The 17,834-nt window shown below is 30.1% G+C and overlaps 1 protein-coding gene across 2 annotated transcripts; it reads left to right on the top strand.

Annotated features, from left to right (window-relative positions):
- Positions 1 to 9,078: 9,078 nt before the first annotated feature.
- LOC109337973 (chloride channel protein CLC-c-like) lies at positions 9,079 to 15,827 on the top strand. 2 transcript variants are annotated; one of them, XM_019575092.1, is made up of 8 exons: positions 9,079 to 9,207; positions 9,821 to 10,094; positions 10,414 to 10,614; positions 11,239 to 11,416; positions 12,357 to 12,619; positions 13,313 to 13,582; positions 13,712 to 14,831; positions 15,573 to 15,827. In XM_019575092.1, the coding sequence occupies exons 2-8, from the start codon at positions 9,874 to 9,876 to the stop codon at positions 15,666 to 15,668; spliced, it is 2,349 nt and encodes a 782-aa protein (XP_019430637.1). In that variant the 5' UTR covers positions 9,079 to 9,207; positions 9,821 to 9,873; the 3' UTR covers positions 15,669 to 15,827. The 2 variants fall into 2 exon arrangements, with proteins under 2 accessions (XP_019430637.1, XP_019430638.1); XM_019575093.1 differs by having other exon boundaries at positions 9,095 to 9,207; positions 9,838 to 10,094.
- Positions 15,828 to 17,834: the final 2,007 nt, after the last annotated feature.

Raw genomic sequence — 17,834 nt, 5'->3', positions numbered from 1 at the left:
AAAAATAACAATCATAAAAAATATTTTTAATTGGGCACTTCATTGACTCAGTATTAGGGGCTCAATTTCAAATTAGTTTTCCCTCAAATTTCAGTTTCCCTCATGGAATAAAAATAAAAAATGTGCTAGAAAATTTTAATGAGTAATTATTAGTTCAATAATAATCAAAAATTTTGTTTTCTAATTAATTAAAAAATAAAAATTGAGCCTGGAATATATTTTTACCATTTTATAAAATTTTAAAGATTGTTTTTACCTTTTCATAGGTAATGCAATAATTTTAGAATTTGTGTAGAGTCATTATAGACTTTCTACCTAAAAAGAGAATTTCGTCTAGTTCTAATTTTTATAGGGTCAAAATAATTATTTTACTCGATTAGGAGTTTTAGAATAAATTTTTTACTCGATAAAAATTTTTGGGCTATTTTTAAAGAAATGAAATTTTATAAGGTATATCATGACCCCAAAAAAATACTCCATTTGGATTTTTAATTTAAAATGGAAAACTAAATACAAATTTTGAAGAAAAAACAGTAATGTTTTATAAAAAATAGAAATTAAATTGATTGTAAAATGGGATATTTCCTTGATTGTCCCAAAAAATTAAGGAGAAGATTTTATATTTAAAAAACTCATGTGTTTTCCTACTATAAATAGAGGATTGGACCCTCAAAGAGGACACACAACAAATGTCACAACAATCACTAGAAAAATAGAAAGAGGGAAAAGAAAAAAACTACTAAAAAAAGCAAAAAAAATAGTTTTTTTACATTCCACTTATGTGAGTAGTGTGTTTTTTCGAGTTCACTGATGTTATCATCGCTGCAGTCTAATCAACCTTATCATCACCACATGTCAGCTTTATAATCTGCCACATACTCCTTGGTACTCATGTCACTCTCAGAACTCTCCCTCCCTACATGTATGTGCTTTTTTATTGTTATTATTATTATTGTTATGTTACCTATTTTTATTTCAATAATAATAATAACTACTTATATTAAATAATAAATATGAATATTATACCATATTAAAATAAAAATATATTTATTGTATAACTTTATAGACACTTTTTAGTAAGTAATATTTTGTGTTAAAAAAAATGAATTTTTTACATTAAAATTACTAAGTTTTTAAGTAAAATTAAATAAAGGTGGAGGAGGGTCATAACATCACTTCTCATCCTAAATAATATCCAATTGATTATGTTGCAACACTTCTATTCAATTAATTTATTCTTAATAAAAATTATTACATCAAAGATTTTCTTTAATATAATAAATTACAAATAATAAAAATAATATTCAAATATTTTTTAACAAATAATGAGTATCCAAATTTAAATAAATGTTTCATCTTCAAAAAAATATAAAAATATATAATCACATCAAGAATGAAGGAAAAGTAGTAAATATTTGTTTCCTTTTCTCAAATCCTCATTTGGATGGTTATGCTAGAGTGTTTCTCCTTCTAACATAAAAATCACCAAACCAACAATTAATTTTTACAAAGAATTATGTAGTCTTGATTTCATATTGTCCATAGGGATATACAGGAGTAATATTTCATCTTATATGAGACACAACAAAAAATAAATATGTTTTGTCCCTTTCAATAATTAATTAAATAACCAATGAATTTTAAGGTAAAAACAATCAATGTTATTTAGTAACGGTATCATTTAAAACGAATGAAACATATGTTATTACATTCCCTAGTCCTTAATCAACTTTCGAATATAAATATCTAGCCTAAATAAATCAATTAACTCCAAAATGAGCTTAAAATAGAGTTTTCTACGTTTTAACTATAAAAAATACAGTATCGACTTCAAAAGGTCGCATAATAGAAAATCATGGCGCGATGGGTGGCATGCTCGATTTTTGGTTAAGCCACCCAACGGAGCCGCCAACTCGCACATCATGATTTTCGGTCATGCGCTATTTAGGAGTTGTTACGACATTTTTTATGGTTAAAATATAGAAAACTCAATTTAAGACCATTTTGGAGTTAACTTCTCTATTTAAGTTGGAGATTTAGATTCTAGAATCGGTTATGGCTCAAAGACGATATTAGTATCATATTTTCTTGTACTAAGATGGTACCCTCACTAATTACGTGATAAAATTATTCCTAGAAATTGTTTGACTTTTTTGTTTTGTATGACAAGATAGGATGTTGCTCATAAGTATTTCTATGAGCAATAGGCAATCAAGACTACGTAGTTCTTGGTAGAAAATATATATTGATTGATGGTTGTTTAAATTTTTTATGAGCAGAAGCAACATAACACGACCATCCAAATGATGAACTGATGAAAAAAAGCAAATACTTACGACATTTCTTTCATCCTTGATGTGATTGTTATTTTTTATTTTACAGAGAAAATATTTATTTGCCTTATTTGCATTTATCAATTAATAAATTGCTTTATTTTTATTTGTACAAAAATGTTTTTATTTATTATACTTTATAGAAAATTTGTTTATTGCTACTAATTTTATTAGATAGAGTAGAAGTGACATATCATGATGATTCTTAGATTTTTCAGAAAAAAAATGAAACCACAACACTCTTCCATCTTTATTTTTATTTAAAAAATTAAGTATGATAGGAAAAATATTTTATTATAAACCACAATTAATTTTTATTTGAAAACATTATACGATTATCACGTATTTATTACTAATAATAAAAAATAGAAACATAATTATCATTATTACTAATATTACAATTATGAGAAACAAAAAGAAGAAAAAGAAATAACATATTTGAGACGCGTAAATTAAGAGGAGACAAACCGTAAAAGTGATGTGATATATAAGAAGGGACAAACCAACACATGAATGATGTGTACATAAAGGCCAACGAAGTTCTCTTTATATTTTTTTGTCCTTGTGAAACTTTTTCTAACATTTTCTCGAGTGTTTGTTGTCACTATTTTTTTGGATGTCTTTTTCAATGTGTTCAATCCCCTATTTATAGTGGGAATTACACATGTTTTTATTTTAAAACCAAATCTCTCATTTGATCTTTATAATGGAAAAAAATATTCTCTCACCAAATCAAATCAACTTTTTATTTTTATTTGTAGAAAAAATCAAAAGTGGGAGAGAGTTTGACTTTGAAGATGTATCTGGTCACTTAAGTCATCTCTTTTCTATTTTCTATATGAGTGGAAAATCTGAGATTATCTTCTTTTTCAAATAGTTTTTTTTCAAAACAAAAATTTCATTTATTATTACTTTTGAACCAAATCTCATTAAAACATTTGTTACATTAATTTATTTTTATTTCGTTTTTATCATAAAATGTATTTTGCCAAAAGTTAATTTTGTTGGAGTTTTTAGGCAGATCACATTCTTATATCAACTTTTACATTAAAGTTATTAATCCAATCCAGTGTTCTGAATTGGAATGTTGCACAGGTTCACGAAAATCAATTGGATCAATTCCATCATACCAACATTTCCCTTATGTTATTGGAGAAATACTATGTAGTTATCCAAAATAGCATTTCTTTGTTATCCAGTGGATCGTCACAATAACGTTAGTTCTTAAAGTACCTATTCTTAAGGATATTGAGATCATTAAATAGTCATTGGATTGTTCAGAATATCAAATACAGTAGTTGTTCAATGCTGAGATATCTAATTTTTTTCATTTGACCTATAAGGACTTGCCTCAATTGAACGTCCCAATAGATAATGAAAGTATATATGGAAGACTCACAAAATCTTTTTTATGAAAATGAAGTTCTTCATAGATTAGTGATATTCCAATTATAGGTTATTTTTAACCTTAGTTCCTCACAAGAATGTACATTGCTTGTATATCTATAATCCGTGATACTAAACTCTTATTTATAAAAAGACATGTTTTTCATAAAGAAGAGCCCTTTGAATTTTAATTGTTTCATGAAGAGAGATGTCTCTTTGAATTCAAATTCTTTCATGAAGAACCGTGAATATTCATACTTTTTTTTCTAATTTCGTTTATTATACAAATAGAAATAATATTTTTTATATGTACACAAAAGTTTCATACCGATTATGTCTCTAGTCATAAACATTCCTTGAATTAGACAAGTTAATTTGGCTAATTACCTACAATGTGTTGATCTAATTGTGTAAGGTCTCGTTAGATCCTAAAATGACCAAAAGATCAAGAGTTTGATCTTGAGAGCGACTCTTGTTGAAAATGACAGTCACATAACCTAAAATAGATTAATTCATTACCCATAAGGTGAGAAAATACCATTCCTATTACAAAAAATTAATTTGGCTAATTAATACAACTAGCCTTACACATTCAACCATTGCATGTTAGTCCTAAGTTTGTAATACATATTACTTAATCTGGTGTACTTCCCTAAACACTTGTTGTGAGTAGTTTGCTTAGGTCAAAGGAGAAGATTATTTAAAGCGTTCTTCTTGTCAAATGTCAAAAAAACTTGCACAGAAAGGAAAATAGGGAAAGAGGAGTAAGTCAAATGACATATAAAAATAAGATTAAAGATGATTTTATCCCCTCAAAAAATTTATAAGTATCAATTTAGTTCTTAAAAAATTGAAAAACTCAAAATAGTCTTAAAAATATTAAATATGAATCAAATTAGTTTTTTTAGCATTTTTATAATTTTTGAGAGAGACTATTTGACATACATTCACATATTTGAGTATTAGTTTGACTTTTCTTTTTCAATGATTAAATTGGTGATACAAAAATTTATGAGGACAAAAGTGAATATTTTCTCTAAATATTGATTAAGAAAAGAGGTGACACTGTTATGTGTGGTGGTTGTTTGCTTTGATACATAGACAACAATGAAGATATGTTGCATTTCTCTGAGTAGCTAACATGTGCACATGAACCCAAAAAGACAGTATTGGTGTAACGAGCATGCAAAACCTACTCCAAAGGGATGTTGATGCAGCACATACTTGTGAAAAATAGGAAAAAAATTGTGTTCTTAAAATTTGTAAGAAATGTACCATCCAAAGTCATAAATTGAATCCAATTGGATTAAATAGGAATACAATTAGAGTTATTTTGGATGAAAATTAATAGGAGAATTGAATGTTAAATACCAACAATATATTAGTCTAGTAGTGTAAGATACATAAATTTCTAGAAAGACCAAAAGATCAAATATTCAATTCTTATGAATGACACTTGTTGACAATCACATACACTGAAAGATATTGGTTTCTTATACTGAAGGTCCAAGAAATACTTAATTATCAAATGAAATAACAATTTAATTAGATTGATTTTATAAATATAATAAACTTTTAAAAGTTAAGACTTAAAGGAACATACTACTTATTTTGACAAATGAAATGAGTGAGTGCTGACCATCCAACAAATCATTAATTATATACTTATATATAAAGAAAGTTTGATTGGTATGAGTATTATATTAATATTAAGAGTAAAACGTGAAAAGATTTGTCAAAAATTGGATGGATATCAAATTAGTTCGTCAAAACAATTGGATATTATCATATTAGTCATTCTCTTAAAGGAGGTGCAACAAAAACAAGGAAAATATAAGTTGCAACCATCAAAATATCATTTGAAGTTTAAACTTTCATATTATTTATAAGGTCACATAAAATCATGCATAAGATTATTAAAAATAAAACATCAATAGTTGAATGATTTTATAGTACTTTATATTATTAATGAATGATTTCAAACAAATTCTATTTGTCAATTTGAAAGTCATTAATTGGATTATTGATATTTTATTCCACCATAAATATTTTAAATTTTTTATTTCATTTTGATATTTCAAGTAAAAAATCAAAGCAACATGATGAATTATTTTATTTTAGAAATAGTATATCCAAATGAAAAGAATCCAAAACAAAACTACAATTTCGTACCCTTTTACCTGTTCATGAGTTGATGTAATATTTTTTTTTGGGTACTATCAAATATATTATTCTATTTTTTTGGGTAATTAACTAATCTCTTTCGGGGTTTATGACTATCATTCGCAACAAGTATCACTATCAGGAGTTGAACTCTCAACACTGAGATCTAGTGAGACCTTATACTACTAAACCAACACATTAGTGAGTTTATTTAATATAATACTAAATTGTCTAAAGGTAATGCAGTACTAAAACTTTATTATTTGTAAAGATTACGTAAAAACAAAAAAAAATGTATGAAGTTTCTCTTAAAATACAATTATAACTTCTTTTTTCTTTTGGAGGAAAACTATATTTCATTATGGATAATTAATTTACCTTTAAAGAAGTTTAGTACTTCAGTTTTAAGTTTTTTCCGGTCATGACCTTAAAATAAAATCATTTTAAGAAGTTTAGTATTTGAGTTTTATCCATCATCTATGCATTTTTCACCTTTTTTTTTGGTGAAAATTTTCAATCACATTTTTAATTTTCAATGCAATGATAATTACTGGAAATCACAACTACTAAATATTAAGTATAAAATTAATGATTAAATTTATATTTAATAATTTTGGGATTATTTTAAATTTTATAATATTTTGAAGAATCAAATTGGAACAAAATAGTTTGAGAGTTCAAAATGTTTTTGATTCAATAATTACTTTTTTCTTTATTTTATTTCTATCTCTAATGAAGTCATCCTGGTCTACCTAGTTACTTATTATTCCACTCACTCAGACTTTGTTCCATTCAAATAATTCCATTCTCATATCTTCTATCATTTGTTTCCTCCAACTCCAACTATATATAGAGAAATGTTATATCATTATATTTTAAAGGTCTAAATATTATATCATATTATTTTTTTCTTTTATTTTTAATGTATATCCCTCTCCAATAGTGGAGATTCCTAACCTTATTTTGTTACAGAAAATAGAAGATGAGGCTGGACAATTAAACGGAATATTTGGATAGACTATTTTAATCACATGAAAAGTAAAAAACAAAATATACATATATATTAAAATCAAGCATGAAATTATTTTCATCTCAATTTTCATCTGTGATTAACTTAAAATTTATATCTATTTTTTAATTATATAATATTTTTTGGTTCAATCAAATAATTTATCCAATTAAACTGATTAAAACATATATTAAATATCTATAGAAGTGATGTTAAATTGGGATATTATAAAATTTTAGACCAAATTTTTGGGCGCGCAAAATTTGTGATGAAGAGATATAGAAATATAAGAGAAAAGAAAATAATAGTCGAAATCGATGAAATGACGTGATAGATAAAGATATATAAAAGAAAAGTGAGTTCTAAAATATTAGACAATAGAAAAAATTATTGAAATATAAGTATGAGTAAAATTAATAGATGATGTTGAAATAACATTGATATAAGTATCTCTACAACTTCAACAGTTAATACCTACGTTACAACTGGTGCCTCCATATCTAACGTCCCCACCTTAAAACTTCAACATCAAGTGCCCAAATTTAGCTAAGATCACCAAATGTTTTATAAAGAAATCTATGCATTTTCAATATAAAAATTTATAAATAATTATTATATTATCCATTTATTTAAATTATTTATTTTAAACAATCAATAATAATTAAATATTTATAATACTAAATTATATAATAATAATATATAAAACTTATACAATGATGATGTATATACATTTTTTTCTCGTTTTTTATTTGTAGTTGAAAAAGTTAATACTGCTGGATGCAATGGTATTGACGTATTCATACTTATCTTCAAATTTTGGAAAGTTTTATTTTATGTTTATGTACACTATTTAAAACTTTAAGAAAGTATTAATTATCATGTTAAATTTTTTAATAACTTATTAATTGTTATCTTTTATGTTTAAACTTTTTGACTTAATAAGTAGTAAAAAAAATCAATGGCTACAAAGAAAGAATATATTAAGAAAATACAATAATATTATGTAAGTTAATTATTACATGAGGTATAATACTTATATATTGTTAGTAGTGTAAAAATATTTATACATATTTTGTATATCATCCAATATTGTGAAACTCAAACCGGACGTCAAATCAGAAGAGATCTTATATTCAGTTTAACTGGTTTAATCGACTAAACTATTCAGTCAGACTGAATAATTTTTTATATAATTAATAATTTTTATCTATAAATATATAATTATATATAAATGTTAAACTTTGTATAATTATAACGAAGCAACATCTTTCCACCTTTTTTGGACTAAAGTAAAACAAAAGATTGAGAAGTGTTTTATTTTTTAAAATTTTAAGTCAACCGTCCGGTTTACTTCCCGGATTATTCTAGTTTAACCAGATTTAACACGGCTGAACTGAAATTTCTTCAGTTCAAAGCAGTCCAACTCTTATTCAGTTAAGACTGCCAACCATAGTTGTTTTCAGGTCCGGTCAGCAGTTGAACTGGTCGAACAACTAGTCTGATTCTCACAACACTAATATCATCTATTATTTATTTTCATATTACTTATATTTAAAAGAAAAACTAATAATAAATATAATAATTATGAATGATAAATTATACAAATGAGTGTAAAAGACAGTAAATACATTTTTCACATATTATATACAGGTATATTTTTTAAATAAGTGAATTTTCATTCCTTGTAATTTTTTTGCATGTGCCAATTTGATTATTAAAAAAATAAAATTAGTAATCAAATATCATGAATGTTAGCCAAAAACTTAAAACAATTTCTATAAGGTAACATAAAAAATACTAAAAAGAAATAGTATGACTTTTTTTGAAACGTATTTTAGATTTTTTAATTTTTTAAGAATAAAATTAATAAATGGAACAAAATAGTCTTTTACCTTTTCTGGACAAATTTTATCTAATGAATGATAAGATGATTGATAGCATAACCAGTCCTCAATTGAAATTAATGTCAAAATCATCTCATTACATTGGTCCATGTATCCTATTTTATCCCTCTGGTACTGTTCACCTTTTTTTGTAATACCAAAACTATCCTCCATATCTTTCAGAGTGTGAATGTTTTTTCAACAAATGTTTTTCAGAAATTGAATTTTTAACCTCTTAGACATCATGGACATAAGGGCCTTTTTGTTTCCATAAACAAACACTCTCACTTTTGTTGTAACTATTATAAATTAGTTGATTTGCTCCTTCTCTTGCATATATGTAAGCATAAACTTCGTTCCCTCAAATCTACTAAGCTATTTGACTTTTCAAGATACTGAGAATTGGAACACAGCAGAATCATTATTCATTACTGTAAGAACCATAATCTCATATGTTTCTTTTATTTCAGTTACTTCAATAGCTACAAATTTGTGAATCTTATCTCAAACTGTTCCATTTTCCCTCTCTAATTTCTCATAATTTACTTGCATATTTTTACTAGAGTATTTATTCTACACCTGATAGTTGAGAAATCTTGTTTGATCTGGTGCTTAAGCTGGGACTAATGTTTTTTCCATATACTTACTCAAACCCAAATTTGATTGATTGGTGTAGCAATTTGTGTTGGAAGTTGGAACATATTTTACTGTTTCCTTTTCTGGCAGAAATCTCAATATTTTTATGTAAGATTAAAAAGCAAAAACTTCACTTTGGATTACATTCACAAAAGGGTTTAATTTGAAAACCAGTGGATTAAACTATAGACAGGAGATAAACGTGGATCAAAGTCAAGAGTTCTGAAAGTGTAAAGTGTTGAAATTTATTGTCTCTCACGTGATTTACCAACTGTTTCTATAATTTCTATAATTAAATAATAAAAAGTAAGTACCCCACTAAAACTTTTTTGCTTTTCAGTGCTCAATGTGGATGTGCCACGTGATTTTCATAATTTGATCACATGATTAAGTAGTGATTGTGCTTGCAGGTTCTGTTGTGAATTAGATTTCCGAGGCTCCCAAAGGTAAAGTTGCTTAGAAGATGGATAAGGAAGATGGTGTAAACAACCATGGTGCTGAAGTGCAAGACATAGAAAGTAATGGGTTATTGGACGGGAAGGAGGAGATTGGGATGCACTGGTCAGAGTTTTCGGATAGAAACATGTCAAATACGCAACCGCTTCTTGCGAAGAGGACCAATATCACATCCCAGATTGCTATAGTTGGTGCCAACCTCTGCCCTATTGAGAGTCTTGACTATGAGTAAGCAACCTACATTTCTTTTTCGACAATTGGTAATTTTGTCTTGCAAAATTGATTCTTTCATAATTCAATTACATAGTCGTAAGATACTTCAGCTGTAGATTTCCATATAAAGGATCAAGAAACACATTCTATTATATTTCTCGATGTTTCTATTTCTTTGCGAGTTTCTATAGCATCTGAAGTCGTTAATTATGTATCGGTTAATAAACATTACGAATAGTTACAACTCTGGAATTTTCTGAATTATATTGATATATACATAGCATTTACCAATGGAAAGAGTGATAATGCAATGAGACTTATTCTGTAATTTCAGGATTTTTGAGAATGAACTATTTAAGCAGGACTGGAGGTCCAGGAAGAAGGTTCAGATAGTCCAATATGTGATCCTTAAGTGGGGATTTGCTCTCCTTATTGGATTAGGTACTGGAGTGGTCGGCTTCTTCAATAGTGTTGCAGTTGAGAACATAGCTGGTTCCAAGCTGCTAATGACGACTAGTCTCATGACAAAAAACAAGTGAGCTTGCTTCTAGTTCCAACATTAAAGATGTGTATGATCTGCTTATAACATGACTATTGAATTATTTCATCACATGATTGCCCATATGTTAATCAATTATCTGCATCAAAATGAGAAAATAAAAACATGTGATATTTGTGGTTTTCATTTCTTCTCCCTTCCCAAAATATAGATATCACAGCACATGTAATACTTCTTATATGCTCCTGGTACTTCTTTTCATTTGTCAAAAGAAGTTATTTACAAATCTAGAAAATGCTTTCTTCCCAATATTGGTTTGAAAAACACCTAAGATTTGTTTACATGCTTGAAAGGGTCTAGTACATAATATGCCTTTAAAAACAATCAATATACGCATTCTGATTACTCTTTTTCTATTGAACTTCTCATTCAGCTAGCTTTCTTTGTGTGGGAGATAGTATTAGCATATATAAGATGCAGTTACATATATATGTAGTTAAAGCATTTAGCCATTTGTGTTTTCTATCTGATTTGTTCAATTTACTGGACCCATCATTGTAAAAATTATTTTGGATCTTGAATCACAAAAGAACTATATTTAATTCTTTGCTGTTGCCGTTACTGTTGATTTATTCTCACGGAGTAGTAGTTCTATTACAGATATTTTGAGGCTTTCTTACTATATGCTGGAATCAATATGGGTTTAGCAGCAGCAGCAGCAGCACTTTGTGCTTTCATTGCTCCAGCAGCAGCAGGCTCTGGTATTCCGGAGGTAAAGGCATATCTCAATGGTGTGGATGCTCACTCTATACTGGCTCCTAGCACTCTTTTTGTTAAGGTAAATACTGCCATAGTAGAAGCAACTCTACCTCCTCTCTCATTCTTTAAACTTCCTTCCATGAGCACACAGAAAAAAAATTGAATAACTCCTTGAAAAATGGAAAATCAGCCAAAGTATCAGTGTTCTGTTCCAGACTAGGACTTTAATAAAAGTCAACTAATATCTTCTTAGAAAGCCTTATACTGTTTATCGTGATGTATTTGATGTATCTTATACGCTTTTTATATCTTTTTCATGTGATAAACTTTAGTAAAATAATTTGGAAAATATAGACCCAGCTATAACAATTTGTCAGAGATAAAACCTATTCCAGGTCTATTCTCAATCTTTTGGGTGAATTTGTTTCTTGACATGGTATTGAGCTTCTATGACTAAGTAATCAAAAGTTCAATCCTCATCCCATTAAATTTATTTCTTATACTGATATAAGATCATTTCTTTTAACTTGTAGTTGATGCCTAGTGGATATTAAACTTCACATGTTTAGATATGTTAAAAATTCTGATTTCATTAAGAATACAACAACAAAAGCCTTCTCCCACAAGGTGAGGTTGGCTAAGTTGACGCCATTGTGTTCTACCAAAAAACAAGCTTTTAAAAATCCATTCGTGTCTGGTCATTTTTTAAGGTTTCATTATTTTTCTAAGTCTTCTTCCATCTCTATATCAGGTTATCCTCAACCTGATAAACTTTTCTTACTAGGGCTTTTCTTCATGTAGCCATACCATCTCAAGTTAGATTTTGTCATTTTCCTCAATAGATGATACACTATCTAATAAGATTCATTCCTTTATCTTTTTTTTGTCTGCTCATCCATTGCAACATTCTCTTTTGAGTTTGGAGGGTATGAAAACATGCAATGTTTTACTTAATTTTCTTTTGAATACTCGGGATATATTAAGTTTCTGTATGAAACCTATGATTTTAACTGTTACAGATTTTTGGCTCCATCCTTGGAGTTTCTGCTGGATTTGTGGTGGGAAAAGAAGGACCTATGGTACACACAGGTGCATGCATAGCTTCTTTATTGGGGCAGGGCGGATCCCGCAAGTATGGCTTGACTTGGAAAGGCTTCAGGTATTTCAAAAATGACCGGGACCGGCGAGACATGATTACTTGTGGTGCAGCTGCTGGTGTTGCTGGTGCTTTTCGGGCTCCTGTAGGTGGTGTCCTCTTTGCCCTTGAAGAGGCAGCTTCATGGTATTTATTTCTGCTAAAATCACCCACTCCTCAAATTCACGGCATCCTAGATAGTATAATTTGCAGTTTTAGTTTAAAAAATAAATAAAAAAGTGGGAAGAGTTAACAGGAAGAGCTATTAACAATAAAAATTACAGGTGAAGGGCCAATAACCATTCCCATAACAGTAATGATAACTCCTAATGATTTACTGGTCCTTTTTGTTAATAACATTCTTATCATCCCTTCAAATAAATTCTCCCAAAACAAATCATACCTATCTGGAAATATCCAACTTTCTCTTTAGCAGTGGCAAATAGTTCTTTCCTGATATTCTATACAAGATGCTAATCAAATACCAGAATTTAGGTGGTTTTGGAAGTGAATGGTTATAGGATACAGAAAAATAGAAGCAGTATAATGACACTGAGCAGTGATGATAATGCTAGTTAAGTGTATGATCATTAATGTGTAAAGATATTAAACATGCTAAGATGTCATATAGCTTTAAAATTCATATAAAGAAACTCGATTTCATGTTTTCTGGTTTTAATATGATTTTAACTACAGGACAAGATAAAGGGCGTAGTTAGTGCTAAAAGTATGGGGAAACTTACTTTGGTTTTGATGTGTTGATGTACATTTATGTCCGTTTTGGAAAATATAATATTGTAAATTGAATATTGTTTATTTTCTTCTGGGGCATACCTTTAGGTGGCGGAGTGCTCTTCTCTGGAGGACATTTTTCACCACAGCAGTTGTTGCTATTGTTTTAAGAGCTTTAATTCAGTTTTGCGGCACAGGGAAATGTGGGCTATTTGGGAAAGGTGGTCTGATAATGTATGATGTCAGTGCATACAAGGTATCATATAGTGGTGCTGATCTAGTAGCAGTATTAATCCTGGGAACTGTTGGAGGCATTCTAGGAAGCATATATAATTATCTCGTGGATAAGGTTGTCCGCACATACAGCATCATTAACGAGTATGTCCCCGCATTCAAGTTAAACAGTTCTTAGGCATTTTCTAATCATCATTAACTGCATTCTAATCTAATTTATTACAATATAACTCATAAAACATATCACCCCCTTTTCTTGATGTTTTGTTGCAGAAAAGGTGCAGCTTTCAAAATCTTACTTGTAATCACAATTTCTCTTTTGACGTCATGTTGTTATTATTTCCTACCATGGGTTGCTCCCTGTACCCCCTGTCCTACTAATATTACAACATCATGTCCCTCTGTTGATGAGTCTGGACAATACAAAAGATTCCAATGTCCACCAGGCTACTACAATGCTCTTGCTTCCCTCTTTCTAAACACCAATGATGACGCTATTCGTATTCTATTAACCTCCGGTGGGTTTCATGTGTTCAGTCTGTTTATCTTCTTTCTTGCTGTTTTCTTTCTTGGGATAATCACTTATGGTATTGCTATCCCATCTGGCCTTTTCATTCCCGTGATACTTGCTGGGGCTGCCTATGGCCGTCTTGTTGGGATAATCTTTGATCCTGTTATCACGCTTGACACCGGATTCTTTGCCCTTCTTGGAGCTGCATCCTTCCTTGGTGGCACCATGAGAATGACAGTATCCCTTGGTGTTATATTACTTGAGCTCACTAATGATCTCTTGTTACTTCCGCTAGTGATGTTGACCTTATTAGTCTCAAAAACTGTGGCTGATAGCTTCAACAAGGGTGTTTATGACCAAATACTACATATCAAAGGACTTCCTTATTTGGAGGCCCATGCAGAACCTTACATGAGGAATTTAGTTGCACTCGATGTTGTCACGGGTCCATTAATCACCTTTTCTGGCATTGAAAAGGTCAGGAATATAATACATATTTTGGAGAGTACAGGGCATAATGGTTTTCCTGTCATTGATGAACCACCTTTCTCAGAGACACCAGAGTTATGTGGGATTGTACTGAGGTCTCATTTGCTAGTATTACTGAAGGGGAAGAACTTCTCTAGAGAAAGGGTGCCCGCGGGTCAAAGCATCTTCAATAAGATTTCGGCATTGGATTTTGCAAAGGCGGGATTAGGGAAAGGAATCAAACTAGAGGATCTAGATATCGAAGAGGAAGAGATGGATATGTATATTGATCTCCATCCTATAACTAATGCTTCTCCATACACAGTGGTTGAGACAATGTCACTTGCCAAAGCTGCTATTCTTTTCCGCCAACTTGGACTAAGGCACATGTGTGTTGTCCCAAAGAGCCAAGGGGTAAGATATTTTATTTTTTCTCTCCCAAATAATGTTATACCCTTTTGTTGAAAGAATAATGCTACTTATGCACTCTCACATGCTTCATTTCAGTAGCATATCTGCTGACCCAAAAAAGTGTATCATTCTATGTGCCACAACTCGTGATTGGTTGAAAAAAATGTAGTTGAGTTAAAAATTTAATAATCAAGTATTTTTCTGACCAATCACAAGTAATGGCATATAGAGTGACACACTTTTTGGGACAGAGGATGTGCTCCCCTTCATCTCATATCCATATTTACATGGTTCACACTAACATTTTTGGTGAGTAGTATCTATTCTATGTTGTTTGTTAGTTTTATTTATTTATTATTATAATACTTCCTTCGTGACGAACCTGGTACGTGGTATGTGCAATTCATGTATTTATAGGCTAAACAAGAGAACCATGTATTATACTCTAATACTCATATGTACGCAGTTTTCACCATGTGCCTATAACCGTCTCATCTCATTTGCTATATATAACTCCCACTCTGATTCAATAATTCTGCCACCTTACACATATGTGAGGTGAATGTTATTGTACCAACCTTCACTCAAATTTGTGGGGGTGTCATTTGCATCCTATGTAAACAATACAGTTTTACTTCTTTGCATGCAGTATATAAGAATATTCCAATATAGATGTTACAGTTTTACAACTTTTTATTGCTTCACATGCTGCAAAATATGCTGACAAAGTTCTACATATTGCAGAGACCTCCAGTTGTTGGGATTCTAACGCGCCATGATTTTATGCCAGAGCATGTTTTGGGACTTTACCCTCATATGAAGTCTCACAAATGGGACTGAATGGTCCTGGTGAAAGTAACTGTTCAAGGAACCCTTTTGAGAGTGTTTGGTTTATGGATTTTATTGGTTATTATTTAGCAACTATATAAAAACATTGTTGTCAATCTCTATTTTATGAAGTCGAACTTAATAATTTCAATGGTCAATTTCGAAACACAACCTAATCAACACTAATCAATAGTTTTAAAGCGGACAAAGGATGAAATTTTAGTTCGCTAGCTCAACTTGCCCGCACTGCATGCTCAAAATTATTCCAGGATCATAGTGGGTGTACGGCCATATTAAACATTTCTCATTCTGTCATTCACTCACCAAGGACTAGTTGAGCTTATTGAATGAGTCATTAATGTATTTAACTCACCATTAATGCGCATTTGACTCACCATTAATGTGCATTTGGCTCGTCATTAATGTGTCACATCGCTTACAAGTTCTACCTGTCCTCGATAGATAGACATTAGTAGATCTGAAGGGTGGTTAAGGACAGTGTGACATACTCCTCCCATACCCACCAAATACTAGCCAATGGCCAGACGCCACGTCAATCATTCCAAACTTTATAAATAGGAGACTCTCATACAGGAAGTGTAACATCATGATTTTCTGTGCACGTTTTATTAATTATTTAATTGATAAACGATAAATTTTAGAAATTAATCAACATTGATTTAGGCTAAACCTCAGTTGAGTTTTAGTCTTGTATTGTGATTTTCTAATTTACGATAAATTTTCATAATTTTCTGAGACTGAATGTTTTGGGTCTCTTTCGGGACCAAATTCACCCTAAATTCGGCCCAAATAGGTTTTTTTGAGTTCCATAACTCGTAATCGAATTCCGATTACGCCATTGGCTAAGAAATAGTTTTTTGAGTCAAAATAGACATCAAGTTTGTCCATAACTCATCTCTAGATATTTTTCACTCTGAAATCCAAGTTTTGATGTTCTAAACGTAACCATAAATCGGGAGATTATTAATCTCCGGCTGAGTTTTAACCGAAAATACTCTGGCATAGTTTTAATCATGATGTTTCATCGCATTAGTCACATCACTCATTCATGAGTCAAGCTTGCTTGTTGAATAAGCAAAAGTACAACCACTTTATCACCATGATTTCAATCACTTACATAATCCCCTAAATCACTCATCCACTCCCTTACACACATCATGGCCCTTTGATCTTCCCAAATCTGATTTCCCTTACACACATCACTCATCCATTTGCTTCTTAATCTCTTAAGTTCTAGCCATTAGATGTTTATAAATTTTTAGTATTTTGTTTATATGTATGTTAAGAACATTTTCAACCGTTGAAATCTTCAAATAATCTTCCTAACTCTTTATGTAATCAAAACCCTAAAACTTGTGCTTTCTTGAACTTAAATGAGTTTTTTCACACAAAGTTGTTCCCACTTCCCACCATTCTTGCTTTAGCTTTAGTTTTAGTTTCTTGCATGATAACATTTTAGGACTTCAAAATAAACCCCCTATTTAACATGAACAAACCGTGACCTTATTGTTGTTTTTAGTGGTGATTTTTACCTCCATTTGTGTTAAGACTTAACCTTAGGAGTTTAGGTGGTTAATGGAGAAATTTTCTCCCTTAAAAGGCCATCTTTGAAACCATGGACACTTTGTTGTTCATGAAGCTGTTTTTAATATTTTGGATCTAAGTATTTTGTTGATATTAGTTAAAAGGGATGATTATGTAATCAAAGGAACCTTTAAGGAGTTTTTAAACCATGTAAAACTTGGATTTTACCACTTGTTGTTGGCTTGAAAAACCATAGCCTTGGACAAGATTAGATGTATTTGAAAGTATGCATGTCAAGAGGAACACTTCGGAAAGCTCTCTTTATATGTCATAGTTTTGATGAGGACAACTTGTGCTAATAAGAGCTTGAAGATCACCAACAAATCAACGTGCTTAAGTCTTTGATTGGTACTAGGCTTAGACTAGAATCTAGTTTAAGTTGAGTCTAAGGCTTAGGTCACCTAATACATGTCTCATATGCATAAATCTTTTAAATCATTTCATCTTTGAGATATGTCATTCATAATATGTTCATGCATCACATAAATACATGTATATGTGCATTCTAGGCATAAACTAAGTGTTAAACATGTATGAACTAAGTGCATAACGTATTTGAGGTTTTGTATTTAA

This window comes from Lupinus angustifolius, unplaced genomic scaffold, assembly GCF_001865875.1.
Source record: "Lupinus angustifolius cultivar Tanjil unplaced genomic scaffold, LupAngTanjil_v1.0 Scaffold_16_53, whole genome shotgun sequence".
In the NCBI taxonomy this organism is placed as follows: Eukaryota; Viridiplantae; Streptophyta; class Magnoliopsida; order Fabales; family Fabaceae; genus Lupinus; species Lupinus angustifolius.
The sequence above is the reverse complement of the archived record's forward strand: the minus strand, read 5'-3'. Positions and strand labels throughout refer to the sequence as shown.